This window comes from Fringilla coelebs (assembly GCF_963513975.1).
Source record: "Fringilla coelebs genome assembly, chromosome: Z".
In the NCBI taxonomy this organism is placed as follows: domain Eukaryota; kingdom Metazoa; phylum Chordata; class Aves; order Passeriformes; family Fringillidae; genus Fringilla; species Fringilla coelebs.
In genome coordinates this window covers 53,837,251-53,861,664 of record NC_140031.1, presented here as the reverse complement: position 1 = coordinate 53,861,664, position 24,414 = coordinate 53,837,251, and the positions used below count along the sequence as shown (strand labels likewise).

General features: G+C 35.8%; 1 protein-coding gene across 2 annotated transcripts in view; it reads right to left on the bottom strand.

Annotated features, from left to right (window-relative positions):
- Positions 1-281: 281 nt before the first annotated feature.
- The window catches only part of SNX2 (sorting nexin 2), a 29,388-nt gene continuing 5,255 nt past the window's right edge, over positions 282-24,414 (bottom strand). Inside the window, exons 2-15 of one of the 2 annotated variants that reach the window (XM_084225331.1) lie at positions 22,523-22,640; positions 15,129-15,292; positions 13,870-13,936; positions 13,617-13,660; positions 13,390-13,531; positions 10,355-10,433; positions 9,062-9,137; positions 7,723-7,836; positions 7,402-7,495; positions 5,443-5,648; positions 4,310-4,453; positions 1,690-1,770; positions 1,510-1,581; positions 282-735 (exon numbers count right to left, since the gene is read on the bottom strand). In XM_084225331.1, the coding sequence (XP_084081457.1) occupies positions 685-735; positions 1,510-1,581; positions 1,690-1,770; positions 4,310-4,453; positions 5,443-5,648; positions 7,402-7,495; positions 7,723-7,836; positions 9,062-9,137; positions 10,355-10,433; positions 13,390-13,531; positions 13,617-13,660; positions 13,870-13,936; positions 15,129-15,292; positions 22,523-22,640 (1,452 nt within the window). In that variant the 3' untranslated portion in view covers positions 282-684. The remainder of the gene's footprint in view (positions 736-1,509; positions 1,582-1,689; positions 1,771-4,309; positions 4,454-5,442; positions 5,649-7,401; positions 7,496-7,722; positions 7,837-9,061; positions 9,138-10,354; positions 10,434-13,389; positions 13,532-13,616; positions 13,661-13,869; positions 13,937-15,128; positions 15,293-22,522; positions 22,641-24,414) is intronic. The other variant, XM_084225332.1, reaches the window with a different exon arrangement.

The window sequence follows — 24,414 nt, the reverse complement described above, 5'->3', positions numbered from 1 at the left end:
CCTATGAGTACTAACACAGTAGACTTTGCCAAGGCAGTGATAACTTCAAGTGAAAAGAACACCTATAATGAAGAGATTTAGAATTTAAAACCAGAACAGTTTACCACAGTTAATTTTTTGTGCATCTTTAATACCTTCTCCAGCACTCTTTGTAAAATGTTGGGTTTGCCCTGGATACATCTTAATTTGTTCTAGACAGTACTCCTAAGAACACCAGTAAGTACTGAAAGACACCAGACAGAGTGCTTCATGTTTCACAAGGTACATCCCTTTATTATTGTAATCACAAAAACATGATTTTGTACAGGAATGTTTAAGTGAACATTAATCGATGCAATTAAATTTGTTTCATAAAGATCAGGTAAACATACTACAGAACATTGTGTTGTAGAGAACAAAAATATCAGCTTTCTGGCCTTGCAGTGCACATTTTAGTGCAAGTATTAAGACACAATAGTGTTCAATTCAGCAATGTATTGCAGAACATCATGCCACAGTCCACTTCAAACAGGGTCAGGACATGCAGCTTGTTAATAAAATGCTGTGGTATATAAAAAAAAGCCACATGTTAATTCATAAAATATATAGTGGTTTATTTGGATGATTTAAAGTGATTTCACTGTGGAATTTAGTTTTATCCAGGACAAACATCCAGAGTGTCTTGCCATTTGGAATATTCTTCTTTTAGGCAATGGCTTTGGCTTCAGGTAGGAATGCCTCCCAGTATTTTATTAGCTTGAAGAGAAGGGAAAATCAATCATTAGGTACTAAATGTTGAAAACCACAATGCATACTTACTTCCTCTTGCAGTAAACTTGCCTCCACAAGACAAAGTAAAAACGTAGGTACTTATTCATTATTATTTTTAAATAGTGCAAGAAAAAAACACAAGTAAAAAATACACAAATCTGCTCATAACTATAGACATGTTGCCACATGTTGAAGACAATGCTATAGAATAAAATGATACAGATTTTTTTAAAGATCAGTCACTTACTTTTACCACTAAAGATACTGTTTTTTCAGGTTTTTTAAATTAAACAAAGCTGGAGGGTTCTTTTCCTGCCATGAGCAGAAGAAAGCGCCTGTACTTTTTCTAGTAACAAGACCTACTTCTCAGACACTGAAAACTGTTTTAATGCTTTCCAATATTCAAGAATATTCTGTACTTTTTAAAAAGAGCAATAAACATTTAAGAATCCAAGTCTCTTCAGGAAGTGTAAGCATATACTGATTACAATTTACTCCAATCTCTAAGTAAAAGTACTAATTCAGTTTGAGAAGATAACAAGACTCTCTGCTTGCCTATATCCCTTCTCCATTGCTTCCATGAATTACAGTTCTGCATGGGCTGGGAAACTGCAATCATCATGTCATTCACCAGTACAGTACAGACTAGTGGCTCTTAATGTTTTAGAGACAGCTGTGCTTAAAGCACATATTTTTCTAACTAACCTAATACAGAATATATTATTTATTAACTTATACAAAGCTTAAAATTTATCTTACCTGCTGTTGTGTTTGCACTAACGACTCTAAGTACTCGATAATAACAGTTTTAAAGTCTTTCACTCGTTCCTTCTGTTAATAAATAAATTATGGCGTATTAACTTCTTAACAAATTTTACTTGTAATGTCAATATTATGTAAAGTAGAACTGTCATTTACTTGGAAAAAAATTATACATGCCTCAAATCTTCCCACTTCCTTGCGAATGGTTTTGGAGATCTGCTCAAAATCTTTTTCCCCTTGCTGAACTTTTGTCTCCCACTGGCAAAGGAAAGACATACAGAGTTAAGATTTTGTGTTATCCATTCAGTCTACCTGTAATTTTTTTAGCACACTGATAGTCGCTTAAGAGCTAAAAGGTCCTATTTGATTGTTTTGGCCTATTTAAAAGAAAATCTTACAATAAAAATTTCAGATTTGTGTTACAGGACGTCATCAGATCAGTTACAACAAAAGTATCTTTAAGCCAATGCTATCTGTAGATAAAATGTAAAAATATCTTTGTACTGCTATTAAGAACATTTAACAACCTTTAAAAAATATTTTTTAGAAAACAAAATGTATCTCAAAGGCTTTAATTACTATTCCCTTTACAAGTTTCATACAAAGGAATCTAAACCTGTCCAATCAAGCTTGGAAGAGTCTAAAGTTAGTTACTTATACTTCCCTAATTCCAGAAGAGATGAGTAAACCTTCATGTCTGCCTCTGGTCAAGTATTTGATTATCACTATCATATTTCTGTTGCAAATGACAAGCCTCTGAGGATATGTTTATCTGCTTTCCAAAGCACAAGCCTTCTTTTTCAGTGGCAACTGTTTTCACAGAAAGCTGGACTAGAAACGTTACTGCAGGTAACAAGATCACTAGAGGAAAATTCAGAGGAAGAGATGTTTCTTATGGGGTTATGCCACATTGGGAACACTGTATTTGTGTAACAATATATGACACCAGATTGTTTCTCCTAGTTTCTGTGAAAAGAATCCAGCTAGACAAGAAGGGATCATTAGCATCTACATGGCCCTGTAGCTGTTTTTACACACCTATTACATTGTTATTAAATTTAAGATGATTGTGTAGATAAACGGAGAGCCCCACTGCAGGAGAGCAGTTCTTTGAAATGCAACCATATCTGTTCATCTTAACTGAGAACAAATACATTCAGTCACATTTATCTTCATCAGGAAAAAAACAGCAGGGAAGCAACATGCTCCAAGTAGCATCTTGCTGTTAGCAATCCAGTGGTGCTACTTATTTCACAAAAGCATTTTGTGATGCAGTGTCAAGTTTCTGCTGTGGTATGAGATAAACATAATCTATGTTCCAATAAACATCTCCATATTTATATTTTTCATATATATTTATCACAGTTCCCTGACTGCCCTTATGGAAATTCATGATGCTTTTTAGTAAGTCATAATGGTATTTTCTTCATGGAAGATCGGCCTGAACAGTTAGCTAGTAACTGAAATAGTATAAAACACAGCTGAGGAAAAGTAGATTAGGATTGCCCATACCTTCCTACCACATCAAACAGAGGTGCTTGACATTTCTGTGAAAGCTTCTACAGGCCTAATGAATTCAACATTTCAGTTTTATCATGCCCAGATCCTATGTGAATTATCATTGGGTAACAGTTTGCCATTTTATACTGTATGACAAGGAGAAAAATTCTCATTCAATAAGGTATCTCTAGGACCATCCATTGTCCCTTTATCCGCAAAAAACAACCGAGTAATGGATGATGCTCAAGCTGCTTAGGCTTCCACTTTCCAATTCCTCTGCCAGAGGGTCCACTATTACAGAATTCAGCAATTCTGAACACATTTCAGTGGCAGTGAGAATTTTCAATTGGCACACTTAAACTGTGGGTTTACTAAAAATGTTCTCTAGTTATCCAATAATGCAGGAAAAAGAATTCCTTGAGAAGAAAGTAATTGCTTTAATACTGGGACTGGGAAACGACCACTATTTCCCACTACTACCAGTAATCAGGAAATGTATTGTGCATGGTGACATCAGTAGAGGCAATCGACAAGAATGTGGTCACACAAGAGTAATTGTAGGGTTTCTCAGTAAACAAAAGACTTCTTTAAGGAAAAGAAAATCAAGTTAATGAGTAATTTAAATACTGTATGTACCAAAGGGCAAAAAGAACAAAGGAGCATGTGTTAGTGACCAATGACGAAGCCAAACAAAGCAACGGTGTAAAAGAGCTTGAAATCTGCAATAACATTCTTCCATTATTTAATGGGAGGGCACTAGAGCATACTCAGAATGCATTAGTGTTAAATAATTAAGTTGTCCTACCTCTTCAATTTCCTTAGTGAAGCATGATAGAAAAAGTGTATAAATTATGACACTTCAACATGTTAGATTTATTTTCACTGAAATTACACCATATATACATGCACATATATATGGGTAGAAAAGCTGCATATTTAAGCAAAACATGGTAATAGCTCTCTATTAATTGTCTTTGCTGGATTTACCCAAGTCAGCTTTAGAAACCAAGAAATTCTCCTCTGCCTATCCAAGTGAGCTGTTAGCAGTTAAAAGCACCAACTGGTCCATATTCCCTCCCTCCCATCTCCCAGATTCTGTAGAGACAGTATTAACTGTCTTACTATGAGTTAAAATTGCACACATTTAGTGCTTTAAGTAAATTCCTTTTAAAAATTTCAGTAAATATGGGAAACAGTAAGTGATTTGTAAACAAAAATGGTATAAAGCAGCATTAATGCAGAATGAATGAGCCAATGCAGAAAGTCTGACCTCCAAAATAATGTTTGATAACATTACCTCTTTTATCTCATCTTTAGCTTGCTGTAACTTATCAGGTTTGTTGGCTAGTTGGAGCTTTGCTTCAGCTTCACGTTTTTTTTGTAAAGTGACCTGAGCATCTTGCCACTTCTGCCAGCATTTCATTCGATGGTCAAACACACCCTGTGAGAACAGACAAACTTATTGAACAACTGGAATGGTTAGGCCCATCCAAATTCCAGTAGGAAAAATTAATTCTAGGATAAAGTTGAAACAAGTACTATACTCAAAGAAACCTTAGTGGGTCTACTATGTATTGCATTTCAGTTGACATCATACTTGCACAGTTCAATACCTTCCACAAATGACAGGCTGTTCAAGAACCCTTTTCAGAGCAGACACTTCAGTGCTCCAAATTATTTTATGCCCCTCATTTTAAAAAAACACTACCAAAACAACCATAGTAAGTGCTCTATCATGCAGACAATTCTCTAACTGCAGATACTAGCAAACTGTTCATGCATATGTATTACATGTATTTTCAGCAACACATTTATGTTAGCAACAGACTGAGGGAGCAGAAGTGAAGTACACATATGGGAAAAAAAAAAAAGAGAAACAAAGTCAAAAGAAAAATATGTACTTCCAATAACCTGGTAAGTTCGGAGGTATTTCTCGAAGGAATTCAGAGATACCTGTTCCCATGTCTAAACCTAATCATGCTGTGCAGCATAGCTTACACTTAAATTGAATATTTCTTTAATGAGATGTAGATCCACAAATTGAGTTTTTTTCTTATTTAAAGACATGATTGGCTATCTACTAAATATAGAATACCAAATTACATTCTTCCATATTTATGTAACAGTTAGTAATCTGAAATAAACAGATGCTGTATGCTTAGACACAGTACAGTACAGTATCCCCAAATACTGTACACAATCAATACTGCTCAAAGTAGATTTGCATTTTTTTTGGATCTAACCACTCCATTCACATCTGTGATCACAGCCATTTTTATCATTGGAATAACCCATGAATGCTTTCACTTTACCCTGCTAGAACATCAGGCAAACATCATGAGCAAATGCACACATTCATTTACCCTAAACCTATTTGCTGAGGAATGTGACTTTAAATGCTAAATCAGTATTTTTCCTAGTAGTACTCACTTTTACTGCAGCAATCAGACGAATGTAATCACCAAGCAGTTCGGAGAACACATAGAAATCAGCAAAAGCTTGTTCTTGATGCAACTGATCTATCTTCTCCTCAACCTCTGCAAGCTGAGACAAAGCTCTAGATAGAGCAGTGTGGTCCTCCGAGTTACCTAACATGGCAGCACTTTTAGCAAAGGCAGCGGTGTTGGCTGAAAGCTCTGAAACACAGGAGTAATGTTCAGCATGATTTAGTTAATTTTTTGTATTACTCTGCAGCATAAATCAGTGGAGCAGAGGTTTAACTTAACCAACTGAAATGAAGGTAAAGATCACAGTAAGATACACAAGGACATCACAATGAAACCACATTTAGGAGACAGACTCCTGTGCAAAAGAACTTTCAGTCAGTAAATGCTTTGCCAAATCTGTTAATGTCATGCTTACTCTGTTCAGCAAAAGATATGAAAAAAAAGTCACTTAAGTATTATCCAATTTCCTATTCCAGAGAAAATGCAAACTGACAAAACAAAAGCAAAGTCACCTACAGAGCAAAATTTCAGAACAATTTTAACAGGTTTTCAGCACGTATTTCCATTTAGTTCCGCATAGAAACAAAACCAACCCTTTCACAAAATCACCACTCCCATGAGTGGAATTTATTTCTGTTGGGCTGTTTATTGACTCTTAAGTAACTTTTACATGTGCATACTGTAATGTATTGTCACATTCTGATATGCCTTACAATAAAAAACCAAAGCTCACATATTATCAGTACCTGTGCAAGTGAAGTTTTTGAGCTTATTTATTAACAAATACTGGTGCAATTGTCTCAAATCCCATGTAAGTAATCCTGTACAAAGTTTAGTTCCATGAAGGACCTTTGAACAAATGTTTGGTCCAAATTACTTCAGGTCAGTTTGCAATTTTGCTCCACCTGCAGAACCATCAGATCACCAGAAGTGATTGCAGAAGGAAGCTGTCTTCAGATATTTAAAACTGTAACTATTTGAACACAACTCTTAGAAAAACCCCAATGATCCAACACTTCTTCAAATCTATAAGGCGTCAAATCAACCGTAAACAAAGATTTCCACTTTCCATTACTTATTAAATATTTCTTAGCCTTGTGGATAGGTTGCTAAAGGTTTTTTTTACTACAGAGAGTAATTCTTGATTAGAATTATGAGAAAGCTACTTATGACATTTTCACATACTTTTGGAAACACTCAAAGGTAACACCATATTTTAACATTCTACAATATTGTCAGAAAACACACTTACGGTCTTCTTGAGCTACAAATTCATAATTGTGACTTGTTTAGGGTTTTGTCTGGTTTGCTTTGGTTTTTATTATGTTTGTTCTTTTTTTAATTATCTGATAGAAATCCATCACTGACAAAGACCATCACAGGTTATTAGAATATAAGCTTACAGGTTTTGCTTCTATCTGAAATAAGCAAACAAAAAATTGATACTCTGTGACTACTTATCTTCCCAGAAAAGTTTACCCTAACAGTAGCTTGAGGGTATATCATTATGCAGACTAAATTAAGAATAAGATATTCCCATGTAAGCACTTAAACTCAATTAACAGAGCAATACTAAACCAAAAGATGTTTAGATGGATTTAGGCAGCCACTTTTTGTTCAGAAAGAAATTACTCTTGCCATGAGACCTGAAGATAAATTTATGGATGTCTACTGTAGTAGGAATCACTTGCTAGGTGTGATAATGACACAGTACAAGGGAAAAAAATATGCTAGATCATTATAGTGACTCTAGGAATGTCAGATGGTTAAATTTAAAATTAAAGGCAGGTATACAAAAATACTAGAGCAGCTTAAAATAGAAGATACAAGTAGAAAATTTTTGCACTAAAATACGTTGTGTAACTATTTTAGTTAAGAGTTCTGACATGCTGAGCTCTTGTTTCATCACCATTTCCTAAGGTTCATGTAAAAGTAAAGTTACCTTTTCTGTGGCAGACTAATGCTTCAACACTGGCATGAAGCTTCCTAAGTTGCTGATCCAGATTCTCAAATTGCTGCTGTTTTTCTTCAAACCACTGACAAAAGATGAAAGAGTCAAGCATTACAAATTAGATTACCAAAAACATTTCTGGTTCTAAAGAAGCAAATTATCCAGGTACTTCCAGGGTGGTCAACTGATACGGCTAAGAATTCAAGCCAATAAGGAAATTAATAACCCATTTTCTACTTCTACAGCTTTAAAATGCAATTGTTGAGGCTCATTAATTCATCTCATTATTCAAGCCGAAAAATCAGCTCTTACTGCATCCGATTCATTCATCTTGATTGTCATTTTGTTGACAGCGTCGGCAGCCTTGTTCACCATTCTCAATATTCCTGCTCCACTCAGAGCCTGGGTGTTAACTGCTCTCGGCAGCTGGAATTGAATGACAAATAAGGGCAAAGAGACTGGTTAAAAGGATGGAGGTTTAACTGGGCACAAGGGGGAAAGAAAAGGATATAGTGTTTTCTTTAGTCCTGTGTGTTTCAATATAGTGGAATCTAATTTCTCAAATTTACTACTTCTACATTCTCAAGAGGAAAACTTAAAAATATAGACTATTTACTTTTCTTCTACATCTTTACATTTAAATGGAACAAACAAACCACTTGTCCAAAGCTGTTATGAACTAGCCAAATGTCCTAAATGGCCACCTATATGCTACAATAAACAAACTGCCACTACAGGAACAGAAAAGCTTAGATTTATAACAAATTAGACAAAGGAAATTCTGTTACACATTTAATTGTAATGCAACACATGCACTGCATGCTGATAATAAAAGGTTAATGACTTTTTACTTTTCAATATAAGGGTATAAACATACCTCAAGTATGTTATCTGCTTAGGTACTGAGAAACACTTGGAGTTAAATTAACAAACCTTAAATTTAATTGATATTACTATGCAGGCTAGACTGTAAATGCTATACAAGGTGGCCCCTATGTCAGACCATTTACCCTTCATGTAATGTTTTGTCTGTCAGTAGCATTGACAAACGCACTGTAAGTTATCTACTGATGCTTTTGTCAGTAGGGAGGCCTCTGTGACTTATTAGTATAACTAAGATACTGACACTAACCAAAACACAGTTCAGTATTAGAGTGAAACCACTAGGCACATTTATAAAGAGATACATTGTATCTTTAACAATGTATTAATTATTGTGGAAGGTACCAGATTAATGGTATAGGGGATTGAAATCCTTATTCACAAAAATACCTAGCCTGGTCAGCAGCATTGCCAGCATTTTCACATTATCCTTCCAATATACCTCAAGCTGGATTCCTAGAGGCAAGAGAGCTGCTTCCAAGCCAGTTTAATTTTAGATCTTACTTAACAAGCATCAGAACTGAAAAGACTGATTCACTTGAGAAGTCACTATACAGCAAATAGCTTTCTGTCACTAGCACTGTAAGTTTTACCAGAGCCTGAGGCACACCATTACCTAAGTAGCCCGTGCCATTTTACCCATGAAGGGCATGGTCCAATTTGATTTCATGTTAATTTAGGGGATTAGGTCTCAATAAAAAGTGAATATATTGCTTGGTAGGTTACCATATCTAGAAATAAATAAGAGAAGTTAAAGAAACATAAATACCTCAGAACTTTCCAAGAATTGTCTCAAATCTGGATCCTGTAGCAAGGTTGGGTGCTTTACTGTTCGCTGTAAATACCTATGATTTTAAAAATTAAAATATCAGGTAATAGAACAGATTTAAGGTGCCTGACTGAACATAATACAGTACCATGCACTCCATACCACAATGTAACATACTAAAGGTTGGGTAGTGTTTCACAACACAGTTTGTTTACACCAGAATTACATCCCTCCTTAAGGTGGGGCCTGCCACATCTGTGGCGCACACTAGTAAAATAATATGCTTCTTATTTTAAACAGCTGAGTGAAGACTCCTTTATTAATCTGTTTATGCCAGAAAAAAAATGAACTCGTTTAAACATTTTTGTACACTGCAGTGAACAGGCTTTTTGTTACAGGTAATTCTGGCCGATTTATTTTAGAATTATAGGGAATCTTGGACAAATTAGTTGATTCTAGTCTAGGTGTGAACTATTCATGTGCTGGATAGACAAGAGTCTTCAATCCATTTAGTTCTCATACACACACAAGTACAATTCAATGTAACTCATTCCTTTTTCTTTTCTGCACTTCTGCTTAGACCTCAAGTGTAATTTTTTTATCCACCCTCCATTAGGTATGTTTACCAGATCCTCATCTGTTTTTTCCTGAAGAGGGTAAGGATTGCAGTTAAACTATTTTGCACATTAGATTGCTCAACTTTTTTCCCTTATTCCATATCCATATTCTGTATGAAGTACAAGTTAACCTTAAGGTGACAGTATACCAGGGACAGGACCCTTCCCTGACAAAGATACTTTTGACAGTATCAGCTGTATATCAGTGCTGGGTGACAGAGATCCAGTATCACTTATGCCAAAATTCAGCAAGTCACATCGATGTCATCAACACACATGATCAGAAGCCCATTTTACTTTCAAGTGATTGAAGGCCTCCTCACCTGCCTTCCTGCCCAACAGGTGATTTGCTATGGAATAAATACATTACTGTAATTGTCTTAATTCTTTCAACCCTAAATGTCTACATGAGATGGTAATGGTAGTTTTACTTACTGAACCTCTACAATCTTAATTTTAAGCTTGAAACAAGTCAGCTATAATCATTTTTATGAATAGGGCTACTCTTCCTATTATTAATGGGAATTAGTCCATATCTACTCAAAAATTTGACAGTTGTATACAGTCTCCAGAATTCACTTAAGTACAGATCACCAGTGTTGCAATTACAGAACCCATATAGTATACTGCAAGTAATTCTGAGCCTAAATAAATTTTAGTTAGATACACACATTACCTTTCTAGAGCGGCTCTTCTTTTCTCCACAAATTCAGTAGATGAAGAATCTTCTTTGCCTACTTTAACCTTGGTCATGCCTTGAAGGAAACAGCATCATATTGATTTTATTTTATCACAGATAAATCATTAACATAACTGATGTGATTAAAATATAAGGCCCACCTAAGTTTACATGTTTAAATCAAATTACAGTGAAAAACATAGGACCATTAAAAAAATCAACTGCATGCTGCATAGTTTTGTGAAACTAGCTCTGTGAAATTAACTAATGCAAACTAACAAGTTCTGAAAATTCTGAACTGAACTGCATGGAGAACAGAATCAGCAGAATAAAATGTATATAGCCTTATAGTGCTTTCTCTGATCAAGACAAGAGTGGCAACTAGTTATTGATGTGTCCTGGCATAGGAAATAAATTCAACCTCAGCAACAGAAGAACTCTAAAATAGTCAGACTGAACTCACTATTTGTCATGCTAAAGGTCCAAACTTGGAATTTAGCAACCTAAGTACCATCAAAACCACCATGAAACACTGGACATCAATAATTATTCTTATTTCCTGAAAAACAGGAAAGATGTTTTTTTGTTATACAATCCAGATGTCTGATTTCTAGCCCTAGTATATTTCTTATCTGTTACTTTTGTGCGTCTTTAGCGAAAAGTTTTGAGATTCTGATGATGTACTCACTGATCTGCCAGGTCAACAGTTCCCTAAGTTCCTCACACAATCTCCCTCCTGGACATAGAAGTTTCACACAGTAACCCCTGGAGGACACAAGTAGCAAAGCCTTACAGGAACAAGACTGAATCCTTAACCTCTCAGCCTTAGTTTTTCCCTCCTCTGCAACATGATGAAAATAAATCTGATAAAGACTTTTTTCCAAAAGTATTCTACACAGCGTAACGTAACTAAATCCGTAAGTTTGTCAGTAAAATTAAGTATGTCTTCAAATAGAAGTGATTCAAGTATTCAAGGGAAGTTGAGGTAATTCACATGCCTCATCTTTATACATTTAGTATTACTATACAATAATATTTTACGACAGAAAGAAGGAAATCCTGTGGCTTAATAAAAAAGAGCCTCCATAGATGAACTGTGAACAGAAGTTCATAGGGAAAAACTGAATACCCAAACAAATTACCCATATGAGGAATTCCTACCCTGTAAAAATGACAGTTATTTTTTAAGTATCTTGCCACATTTTTTTCTCTCCTAATACAAGCCTATTTAAATGCCAGTGCAAAGACTGTTTCTGTAGACCAAGCACTCCTCCTTCACCAGAAAAGATCAATGACATAACAAATCATTTTCTTTAAAAATGAAAATGTGATTTTCATACACAGTTATGTAAATAGTGAAGCATCTTAATGAATGTCCAATTCCAGTTCACTCATTTTTATCCTTTTGTTCCACAGTCAGTAATTGATGGACTTGAATTTGTAGCTAAGATCTAAAATTACAGCCCCTACTGCTCATCAGCACAATAAAACTGGAGCTTTAAACTCCAGGTGTTACCAACAGTGTAACAGAATTAACAGACCAGGGACTTCTTTACAACACACACTGCATAACACTGAATGTATGACATTATGTATTAAGGCTTTAAACATAAACATGCATAAGGTAAAGACTATAATCTTACTTTCAGCTGTTTTCTCAGCTCTCTGCTTTAAGATGCATTATTTCAAAACACACCAGAATCAACTTCTCCTTCGCTCCAGAACTAGAAACGTACTGGCTACATGCTCTTGAGCAGAACTAAGTAACACCTGTAAAGTTCAACTTTAAAGAGGAAGTTTCAACCTCTTTTGAAAACATTCTACAGAGTCTGAGTTTTCCCAATCTACCTGTAACTTAAAGTCTCTACACAAGGCTTTGAAGCGCCAGCCAGTGCTTGCTTGCACTGCAGTATGTCCCGCCATTTTACCGTCCTCCAGGTGTACAAATTTTTATGCTGGTTTTGTTCAAGTGGTAGCTGAAATCCAGTCTAAGCTGAATTTGACTGTGATGCAAGCACTACATTTTCATGTAAATGCACACTGTCATAAGTGCCTTAAATTTTGTATCATCCAAAGGACATGATCAGAAACCTTATTCCATTTCCATAAGCCCTGTCAGCATTTGGAATTAAACTTATTTTTGTTACAGGAAAAACTGATTATTACAGAATTACCCATAAATTTCAATAACTACCAAAAACTCAGGTCTAATTTTCAGCCTCAGGCTTAAAAACACAGTGCTTTTCCATAGAAATAAAATCATGAATTTTCCAAGCCTCTGTTGCCCACATTGACTCAATCTGCCTACTCCTACTTACATGAAAAACTGCTGCTCTGATTATTTTTATAGACTAAACTACTGAAAAGAAGTTCTGCCATTGCCTACATATCAAACAACATTCTAGATTTGAATCACTTATTTATATGAGTAACACAAAAGTCTTTAACTAGCTTTACTGTTTTAACTATTTATCTATTTTGAAAGAACCTCTCCTCCTTAGAGATCACAAAACTGAAGATTGTTTTAATGCACCAGGCATGCTTCTTAGATCATGGAGAAAGGATCTGATCCTTTAAGGTATTCAACCCAAAAGTCTTTTTTTGCATTAAAACCTTGCAAAATTTATGACAGGTTTTGCATTCACCATCATCAAAAGAAACAAAAAGAGGTATCAGAGATCTAAAGTATGTATGAAGCTCTATATATTGCAAGCAATTGAGAACAGCTCAACTTAAAAATAAACTCTCTTTTAACATTCTTGTTTTGGTAGACTAATCAACTCTTGAAGGGTAACAGCAAAGGAAGAATCATAGATAAGAAACACAAGGTCATGCATTAAGAGATATCCTTTTTATTATCAACATTAGTCTGAGTTTGGAAGAGGCCATTACATTCTTTCTAATTTAACATGAACTTTTAGAAAATACAGAACACAAAGAGTATTTGGACAACCTGAGAAGAAAGCAGTATTCATGCAGAAGAGTAATTTGTATTCAGTACTTAAGTGTCACCTTATTGGAACTGCACTTACCTACAATACTTTTTTCTGGAGCTGGAGGCACAATATAACCAATATGCATGTATTTTGTTGCTAATTTGCTGTGCAGGCCAAGAAAATCACTGAATCTTCTTTTAACAGAGAATTCATTTTTGTGGAATATTGAAAGTGATGTCTTAAAAAAAATAAAATCGTTGTGAATTACTGATCCATCTCAGCTACAATACAAAGTATTGACATATTTTTGTTGCACTACCTACCTTTGTTGTTACTCTGTATGCCATATAAGCATTCATGCCATCTCCTGTAAGAAAATTAAAATAATTATCCCAGGGCAAGGTAGTGTAATCCTGCCATACACTTTTCAGTCCAAAAAATACATTAAATAGATTTCCATTTAGATACTAAAAATGGCCCAAGGAAAACTAAAGAGGAAATCATGCTAAAATCTAGGAATAGTCTTCAAGGAATAAGACAGTCTACAATGTGAATTTTTAGGCTCAATGAACTTACCAACTTTCTCTGGGTCTGATACATTGATTTCTATATCAAACAAATCTCCATTTGCTTCCTCTTCAATCTAGGAAAAGGATATACCACATTTTACAAAGTAATGGACATCCATATTATCTATAGGTACAAGAATATAGAGGTATAAGAATATAGAGGAAGAAGGAGAAAAAGTCAGTATGTTTGTGTAATTATGAAACATTTCCAGTCCCCAATGTTAATATACTTTCTAACACTGACTGTGACTGCAACCAAAGTTCTGGAGGAAAACTTGGTAGTGCTAAGTTTACAGTTGGACTCAAATGATCCTAAGGGTCCTTTCCAAACTAAATGGTCCTGTAATTTCAGTTTTAAGACCTATTGCAAAAGCTTTCAGTATGGAGATTTAGGGGTCTGTTCATTGTACCACCTGCAATGCCAGCAGACACTGTGGTTCACAACCACTCTCATTTGCAATGCTTCCATGTGCCTGCAATCAAAGAACATGCATTCCTTTTCATTAACAGTATCTGTAGCAGAAGAGCTTGGGAAGGGAAAAGCAACAGATAAAAAATACTTGTCTGAGTTCCAGAATTTCATAATCCTTCATGTACTATACCTAAGTTTGATAAAAAGAGAGATCTTAAGAAATGCTGTGGCAGAAGGGACAGTACCAGGGCTGAAGGGGGCAAACTCAGAATCAAATGCCATCATGTGGTATCTGGGGAAGCAGGCATCATTGAGTCATGGGTAGGTCTTGTATGCAAAGTCACTGTTTGGTAAGAGAACTCTCTAGAATAAATGGCATTCAGCAATGACCACGCTTTGACTGGAACACCAAATGTAAATAGAAATGTTAAGAATACAATTACCCTCAACTGTTTGTTTGCATGCAGGATAATTCTAAAAACTGCTTGTTCCATTTCCCGATTAGGAACAGCTTCAGAAATGCAAGTTGAAACTGTAACATGCTAGTGAGAGTTACTTAAATTAATAACATTTCTTATGTATCAAGTTCACAGCTTACTCCTACACACACTTTTAAAGTATCTATTCTGAAGGAATAGAACTTCATACTCCTAATACTACATATCTCAAATATAATCACCTTAGTAGTGAATTCTTACAGTATTTCCATGAGTCAAATTAATACTAAACTTTTTTTACAAAACAAACAACAAGGTATAATGGAGGCACCAATGTTTAGGAACTGGCATTTTAAAACACGGTAAAACTTAAAAATCTAAATGAAACATTTCCATAGTTTAGAGTTTACAGCATACCTCTTCTCTGGATCTATCAAAAATCACTGGGGCTGTTACGCTTTTTGATTCCATTCTGGGAGCTATTAATGTGGTGGGTGTTACAGGAGTGACTGCAGGAGTAGGTTCTGGTGAAAGTATTGGATCCCTCTCCGGACTGTCCAATGAAACTTCTTCTGTTGCTTCTAGAGAAACATACTGAGTTAGCAATAAATTTCCTGTGCAACACAGATGGACATGCATCATAAAGACAACAAACATGCATGATGACAAAATAAATAGCACCCATTGTGCAGGATAATCTTTTTCAATACACAGCTAAAACCAGATATGACATATGGACTTGTAGTGCAGAATGGGTTAAATTAAGACCAATATCCCCTTTTTTTTGTATACTGTTCAGTAAAGAGTATTTTAAAGCAGTCACAAGCTACAAATAATTTATTTCTGTACGACATATTGTTAATTAACTTTTTTGACTACAGGAGCAGCTCTTTTTCATCACCTGTTTCGCACTCGGAGCAACAGCTGATTTAGTCATGTAGGATGATAACTAAGCCGACTAAGCCATATAACAAATGAAGTTACACACCCCCACCTGTGCCAAATACCCCACAAGCTGAAAAGTAGCAGTATTAGCAGGTGAGACATTAAGATTATCTTTAGTCTATCTCCATGCTCTTTGGAGCTTAAAACAGCTCACAAGAAACTGAGTACTTCCTTTAAACTATGAAGAGTTCACCTACGTTTAAAGACAATGCAAACTGCTGCTCTACAAATCTCACTAACCAGTTCTGACGACTGACAAGCCACACATTTTCTGGGTATACAGAAGTTCCTGTTCTAGCTCAAATAAACAAACAATGTTGTGTTCTCACCAGACATGCATATTCAAGAATTCCAGTTTCTTAAAAGATAACATGGACCACAGAATAGTAATTTGATACCAAAACTGACTTTCCAATAGACCTCAAGTCCTTTCACAAACTAGACTTTAGTGGGTAGTACTTACCAAACAGGCAAAAAGGCATTAAACCAAAGCAGGCACTCATTCTGGCTTGAGGCTAACAAAGTTTACTGTCATCATTTTATTTTGGAGCATATCACTCAGAATTGCTGAGTTTGCAAAAGACTTTTGAAATCACCTAACCTGTCTGTTCAAGCAGGGCTCTAGCTAGAGCAGGCTCAACTGAATCACATCCAGACGAATTATGAGCATCTCCCAGGAGGAGAATCTACCTCTTCCTTGGATAACTTGGAACACTGTGGCAGTGTTTGACCACCCTAAACAACAATGAAAAAAACCCCAAAGCCAGCATCATCCCGTCACCCCCACCAAAGACAAGCAAACAAAACCATAAGATTTGTCTTATATATTTCTGGTTTTTAGTGTGTAGCCATTGCCTCCTGTTCTGTCAGTGGAGAAGTGAGGCTTCCCTTTCTCCATTCCCTACCATAAAGTATTCATACCCACTATATGATGCTCCCGATCCCAAGCCCCTACTCCAGGATGAACAGCACTAGCTTTCTCAATCTCATCTCTTATGCCATACATTTCATCTCCTCAATCATTTTCATGGCCCTGCACCGGACTCACTCCCATCTGTCCATGTCTCCCTCATATTGGATAGCTCAGACCTGGACTCAGCACCCCAGGTGTGGCTTTAGCAGGGCTGAGCCAAATGGAACGATCAATTCCCCCAGCCTGCTGGCATTGTTTTTCCTAATTTCAAATTACATACTATTTTCATAGTATTTTCAAACTAAGTTAAAACCAAGCACCTCATTATATTTTCCATTTTTAATATGAATGAAGAATCTACAGCCATTCTTTGAAGATAATTATTTTCAAAGCATTGCTTTATTCTTACTGTTAAATCTTAAAGTATTAGCATCTGCTAATGCTTCCTTTTCTCAAATGCCACAGGAAGGACACTGAGTCTTAAATCAATAAGGAATTTTAATTCAGAACCTAAGATCAGGTCAGAAGTCATGCTGAGGCAGTTGCAAAAGAGCTTTTAGATTGGCAGAATAGGAACATTTCAACAAGAGGCAGTTCTCTCCTTTGATGGCTAACAGCATTCAACATATAAGTTATACAAATGAGTATTTCACAGAAACATTTCTCAGAAAAATATGCACATACATATGTAACACTGTATACTATATACATGATGAAATGTAAAACACAAAATATTTCTGAAATAAAGCAATTGCACTTCAGTTCTTCCTCTTTTCTATCACTAGCTGTATTCCAGCACATTCAGAAAACAAATCATTAACCACCACTATCTACTTCTCTACTTTAAATTTTAGACGGGTTAATAAACAATTCAATCATTAGCTGAGAACACAATCCTCTTTCTGTAAAGTATAACTTCAAAAAAAACCTGAATTTAATGTAAGAAAGCAGCACTGCTATCAGATGAAACAGAAGCACACTTCTTCTCCAGGACTCCACTTTTTCAGACTTGTATCCACACACTTGTTAGTGATCTAGGTTATGCATCAAATGAATTACAAGAAGGATTAGCAAATTTTTAAAGCTGCTGTCTGGTGTTTCTATTTTATTTTTGTGAAGGAATTTACCCACAGAAAATAGTATCTGTTTGTTTGATAGCACCAAGTCAGCTATTTTAGGAAGAATTGGGAATTTACGCCTTTCTCTCTCTTGTTACCTCTCACCCCAGGTTTGGCATGCTACCAGACACTATGCAAATCTAGAAGAATGACATGGAAAAGATATGGGAAGGGGGATGATGGGACTGAGTTGGACAGGGAGAAAGTTTGTTTAAAACAAAAATATTTAAGGATTCTGAAAGGAAAAAGAAGCATTAGCTTTATATAAAACAGCAGGCTCTTCTAGTTATTTTTGCCCCTCAGAAAAGCAGCCTTCAAGTAGTACATGAGCTGAAGATCTATTTCTCATGAAATAGAGATGAACTCTGACATTTACTTCTTACATATGTCCCTTTACTGATTACTTGAGTAATCAGGTCACATAATCTGATGAAAAGGTTTTACTTATAATTCTTCAGCTTGTTTTACAGGTGAGCTTTTTTTCCCCATGGAAACATTAATATAGCAGGCTTCACAGTAGAAACGATGGCACTTCCAGAAACATTTGTTTAATCTATTAATTTTAGATCCTCACCTGAAAACTTAGTATAAAGTTGTGGTTTTGAGGCGTAGTTTATTGTTGGTTTGGGGTTTGAGAGGTTTTGTGCGCTTGTGTGGGTTTTCCTTGGTTTTAAAAATATCCAGTATCTATATTAGAATGAAAAATGAAATCTAGAGGTCTTCTTTTCCAAGATAGTTCTCAAGAGCTTAAGTTCCCACTTCAAGAGGCAAGCAACTGCTTTGTCCAACTTTTGGGAGAAAAATGCTGAGATCCAACACTTAGTATCAGTTTATGGGAGTTACCACAACATATTAAGAACTTCCACCAACCTAATAGTGTAGACTGCTAGACAAATACATACTTTACAATCTATAAACAGTCTTTGTTAGGGATCACTGTCAAGTTGCTTAGCTCCAAAAAAACATGAAGACATCATTCTGCTGTGGGACACAACTACATGTGCTAAATTAACATTCTACAGCCAACCACAAGTTTCTATCAACACTCAAGCACAGGCCTCAATCTCAGCATTACACAGATCTTGTTTCTTTATTTTTCACCAGCAGTTTTTGTGAAATATCATTTTAGAAAATGCAAGTTTGCAATTCTTTGGCAGCTTACTTTGGTCACAAGTTTTTACTAGTCACACTTTCAAATATCAGATCTTTAATATTCTGACATAGCTCGAATGATTAAATTGGCTTATTATCTTTGAAAGTTTGTTCATGTTAACATATAAATCTGGAAGTAAACTTAAGCAGAAGCTGTTATGTAGAACAGAGGACAAGCTATTAAAAAAGGCTTCTCTGGGCACTGCAATATTTCAGAGACTTTATTGAACTGAACTGTCTGTAAGAACTACTACACCTAAGTCATAGCCCATGGTCATTATTATTATATCAGAAGTACTAAATATAGCCTTAGTGAGAACAGAAATAGTTTTAATGCAACAGTTGCACACTAATATGACCACCTTCTGACTTCAAAACTGTAGGTTCATATGCTTTTATGCATTTATTTCTTGCAAAATAACTGAACAAGCAGATTCTAAAAACAGCAAGGCATTTGCACAAACTCTTCATATCAGACACATTATATGACAACGGTCTGACAGACACCATCAGGTAGAAGCTTTTCTGTTCAGGTGCACCTGAAGAACATATCTTGACTAGATCAGAGAATTATCACCTCCTTTTCTGTCTCAAATCCCAAGAAAAAAGCCTAAAGGGAAAAAAAATCACCACAAAACCAAACAACACAAAACCCTACTGAGCAAAAAAACAACCCAATAAAAACAAACATCACCCCAGCCCCAACGCAGTGACTTTTCCTCAAGACACAATAGCTAGACACTTTCATAACATGATCCATTCCCAAATGCATTTCAGAGCTGAAAAAACAAAATAACAGTAATCTTTTACCCAACAGAGAAGAGGAAAAATTATAGTTTTCCACTTTTTTGAAGAAGGTGATAGAACACTGATAAAACTTCTCAGATGAGTTCACCCTCTTGTGCTCTTCTGTGAGCACCAGAGGTAGAAGGCACAGACAATGGTGCCCTTCATGGGCAGTCCATGGCATATTTGTGCAGCTTAACATTGAATTTTAGGTCAACATTTTGGAAGACTAGTTCAATATGTAGCTCTTCACTGTACAATAGCAGATTATTGACAACTAAGCTTTAAGATGTATCTCCAAATTCCTTAAGATACACCTAATACTGCCTCATTTGAAGCACTGACCATTAAGGTCTCTGCATGTAAGAGGTCTGTGAGGCAAGATAAAGTAATTCTTCTAGCCAAATAATCAACATAGTGACTTTTATTCTAAGGGTGAAAGCTTTTAAGTGGGTTTAGCAAGTGGGTTTAGCTTGCTTTGTTACAGAACGAAGAACTACAACAAAGCAGAAAAATTTTCTCATCTCCAATGACTCAGGAAAACTAATTTCTTCAATTCTTGACACCCTGTTTTAATAGTTATAAGTTGCCAGAGAAAAGGTAATAAATATCTATATTGCACATATTATTTTGTAGCTGCCACATAAACATAATAGCAAAGAGGTTTTAAGCATAATAAAAAAAGCCTAAACCATTTCCCAGGTTCTGTCCTGCATTAAAGCCATACAGAAAATTTGTGCTGCTTCACCCTCTTTTCCATTAGGCAACGGAAAAGTTCTATTCAATCTACAATAGTTACAGAGGCATATAATCACAATTTTTTACAAGTCTGAAAAACTATCATTATTTCTGACCCTGAAAAATGGCGATCACTCCTCTCAGAAACACGATTTCGTTTACCTAGATTTTAAAGCATCTAGTAGTTCAATATGAAGGAACAACAGAAGCTACAAAGCTGTGGAGCTTCATTTTTTTCTCCTCTCCACTTAAGTGTTCCTATAAGATGTGCCAAGTTAAGATTCTTTGGAATTTCAACATGTCAAAGAAAAACCCTGTCACAATCACTTTTAAATTAAATTCTGCTTTCCTAGAAAGCCAGACTTTCGCAATCATGCTGGAAGCAAGAGATTAGGCATCTCATCTTGCCCTCCTCACGCTGTTTCTATACTGTCTAGCAAAACAGTCCTAAGAAAGAAAATAATAGTTATACTTGTGAGTGCACAGCACTGAAACACAAATTCAACACAGTTTTTCAGAATGTCATTTCAGAATGGCAGTGACACAAACACTGAAGTTCATAACTTGGGTTCAACAGCTTTATACAAACTTTTTGCTTAGAACAGGAAACTGTGAAAAACATTTTATCTCATGCTCCATAAATCACATTTGTTTTTTCCTCTATTTGAGAGTATTAGACTCACTCTGTACTATAAATTGAACTTCAAAAGACCAGTCTCAGCTGAGGTAGATGTGCAATGTTAGATGCCTCCAGTCCAGTGCTGCAAGCACTTAAGAGAATGTCCAACATGGCAAAACCCACACTCATTAAATCAATTCCTTGTCTTAGTCTCACAGCATTCATTTCAGTTGAAACAATCTGGCTGCAAACATTTGTTCATTCTGTCTGACTCCCCTCAATATTTACTCCAGCCTCCCTTTTCTTTTCTTAATATTATCTTAAAATATCCACTCCAGATGGCTCTATGGTTATAAAAAGCTGGCTTTTTATACTGAAGCTAAATAACCAAATTACTGACTAGTACTAGAAAGCTGCATTGCTAAAGCACTTACTTTGTAAGTTATAAGGCAAAAAAAATGCAGAAAAAGAGTAAGAATACCCCTTTATCCTTTATTCCTTTTTTCTCTTAAACCACCTTCAGAGAAGTACTGAATTTGTCAATACATTCTAACAGTGTAATGAACAAACAAGTTCAAATACATGGAAATACAAATTATGGAAGTTGAGAACAAATGTAATGGGCATATGTGTATATATGCATTTATGCAAAATAACCCAGAAATAAAGGTTATAAAGTTTCTTTTTGAATGATTACATCAGGTAATCAGTGAGGATGAGATTACTGCATTCAAAGCGGACTATCAGCTGACTAACTCAATATGAAGTAATAGGGAAAATTATAGTTTTGAGAGGTAACATTCAGAACCATCTTATGCACATAATATATTCCAAATATTCCAGCTCCTTTCTTGAATAGTTAGTGCTCCTACAACTGCAATTGACAGTGACAATAACCCATGTTAGGATAGCTGAAAACTGATACTGAAGTAGCAATTGACTTATGAACCTTGAGAAACGTTCTGTCTATTAACAGATCACTTATGAGAACTTTCACATCTTTTTCTAAAGCATGCAATACTGTCAACTGTCAGAGACATAACCATGTACCAGTAAAATGATAGGACTGGTCCCATACACCAGTTTGTTACCTTTCCATTAAAACAAGAATATTAAGAAGCAAATACTTGCAATACAGTCTGAATTACCTCTCTCTTTATAACTGGAAAAAAAAAAAACAACTGGGACAGCTTATGCATGACTATTAAGTAGAAAACAAGACAGTAACTCAAGTCATGCATTTCCACAGATCTGAATTTTGGATCACAAAATTATAAAGACTATTCTTACTGTCAGCAAACATGTCAGTGACCAGCTTAACACTCCCACCCTACACACTGACTGAACATATCACAGAGAAACTTATAAACAAGCTCACAACAATTCACAACTCAACTAACAACATTTTTCACAAGAAAAGATCTGCACAACACTGTAAAACTACTTATAAGGTTTTAATCCTCCTTCTCAGAAAAGCACATTTCTTTCAGTCCAAGGTGAAATCGTTTGTGCAGGCATGCTAGAAGAAAATAGTCATTACCAGCAAAGAGGTCTTCTCTGTCACCATCCAGCATGATCTCTGCTGGCTTTGGACCATTGGAGTTTGTGCTGAGGTCTTCTGCAGGAAGACTTGCTGGCTCTGGAGATGAAGGACTTGACTGTGTTTAAAAAAAAAGTAAAATGATTACAAGAGAACAAGTTGCCATGTATCAGTAAATAAGAATTTTTGCAACATTGTTGCATTGCAAAGAAACAAAAGAAGTTTCACAGAAAGGGAACTCTGTCAGCTATTTCCATTTCCTATTCCTAGCACAGCAACAATGAATAGAAGATACGAGCTAGTCAAGAGCTCTTAATTTCTTTGTTTGAGAGAAAAAAGTCAACAATTTCTATAGGTTTGAATAATGTGAAACAAAATCTGCTACAGAATGATCTAGAATAAATTTTTAGTAATGCCAAATGTAACTTGATAGTTAGGTTCCTCCTGGAAAGGCTTGGATTTAAATCTGGATTTGTAGATAGCCAAAAATCAATAAAGAAATCTCCAAGTGCTCTGTGATTGAAAAGAATGTATTAATGCCATCCAAATAATTAAAGGCTGCTTGGAGCTGCAAGAAATTTTGTTAGCTTTGCAACAGGATTACTGCCACAGAGGATCAGAGGATCACACTGTATTTTACATGGAAGCTGGGCTAGCCATAGATACAATTTTTTAATTCACTGGAGACTAGAACTTTCCCTGTTGAAGACACCAAGGAAAACTAAAGCAATATTGAAACTGGGCCACAAATGAGTATGTGTTACACCTAATGGCCAAAGGTTTTAAGCAATTTCATAACTCAGAAGTAGCATATTTCATAAGAAATGGTCTGTCTCTCCAGCCAGTGCTGTGTAGAAGTGCAAGTTCAATTCCAACTAGAATAGAAAAACATGGAAATGCTTGATTTCTCAATGCCTGAGGTTCAAAAAGGTTAAAGTTTTATCAGCAAAAGCAGTTCTTCACTGAAACATTGTAGGTACTCATTTCAAACTAGTTTTGCTGCTATTCAACTTTGAACAGCAATCCATTTACATTTTGATAGACTGTAGTTTTAGAACACTGTGGGAGTCCCACACTGCCACAGATGCAGAATGCATGTAGGTTTGTGCTTGTCAAGTCTTCTCGCTTTCAAGCAAGTTGCATGAAAAACAACTATTGGGAAGAAAAGCCCTCCTGAACCTTTATAGCACATCCGCAGAGAGCTTTCTGCTTTATCACTTAATTATGCTCTTGCCTAATGAATGGTGGAAGAGAGCCCTTGGAGAATGCTTATACCTTCAAGCTATTCCTTCAGTCTATCTTCTCAGTTTTATTGGAAGTAGCTATTTTGGTTACTAATGGTTATTTTGACTATATCTGGCTTCTAATCACAAAACTATTCTATCAGACACAACATTCACTTTGAACACTCAAATCTGATGAACCCATGGAAAATATCTGCATGCCTAAAGCTACAAGTTACCAAAGGTCAATACAGAGGTATTCCCACTTTAAAGAAAGATACAGATTCCTTTAAGAATAGCTATAAATACACGCCACCAAGTCTCTGTTACTGAGACGGGAAAGATCCTGCCCAATGGCACAGCCAATATTTCTGCACTGGACACCAGGCTTCATAGCTGTAGTTAGCAGAGTAGTTACAGGCAGCTCTCTCCAAACTCTTTATGAGAATATTTGCAAATGGGAGAGACCTTATGGGCACCTCAGAAATCTGAAGAGCAAAGCCGACCAGATGGATATTCCATACCATGTAAAACCATGCTCAGCAAAGCTATGGTGAAGGAGGACAGAGAGGATATCTGGAGTTAGAACATTTGTCTAAGTCACCAGTACACTTCTCTCTTCCTGGAGATGGCTAAGGACAGGTCTGCCCATGGAAGAGGTGAATAAAT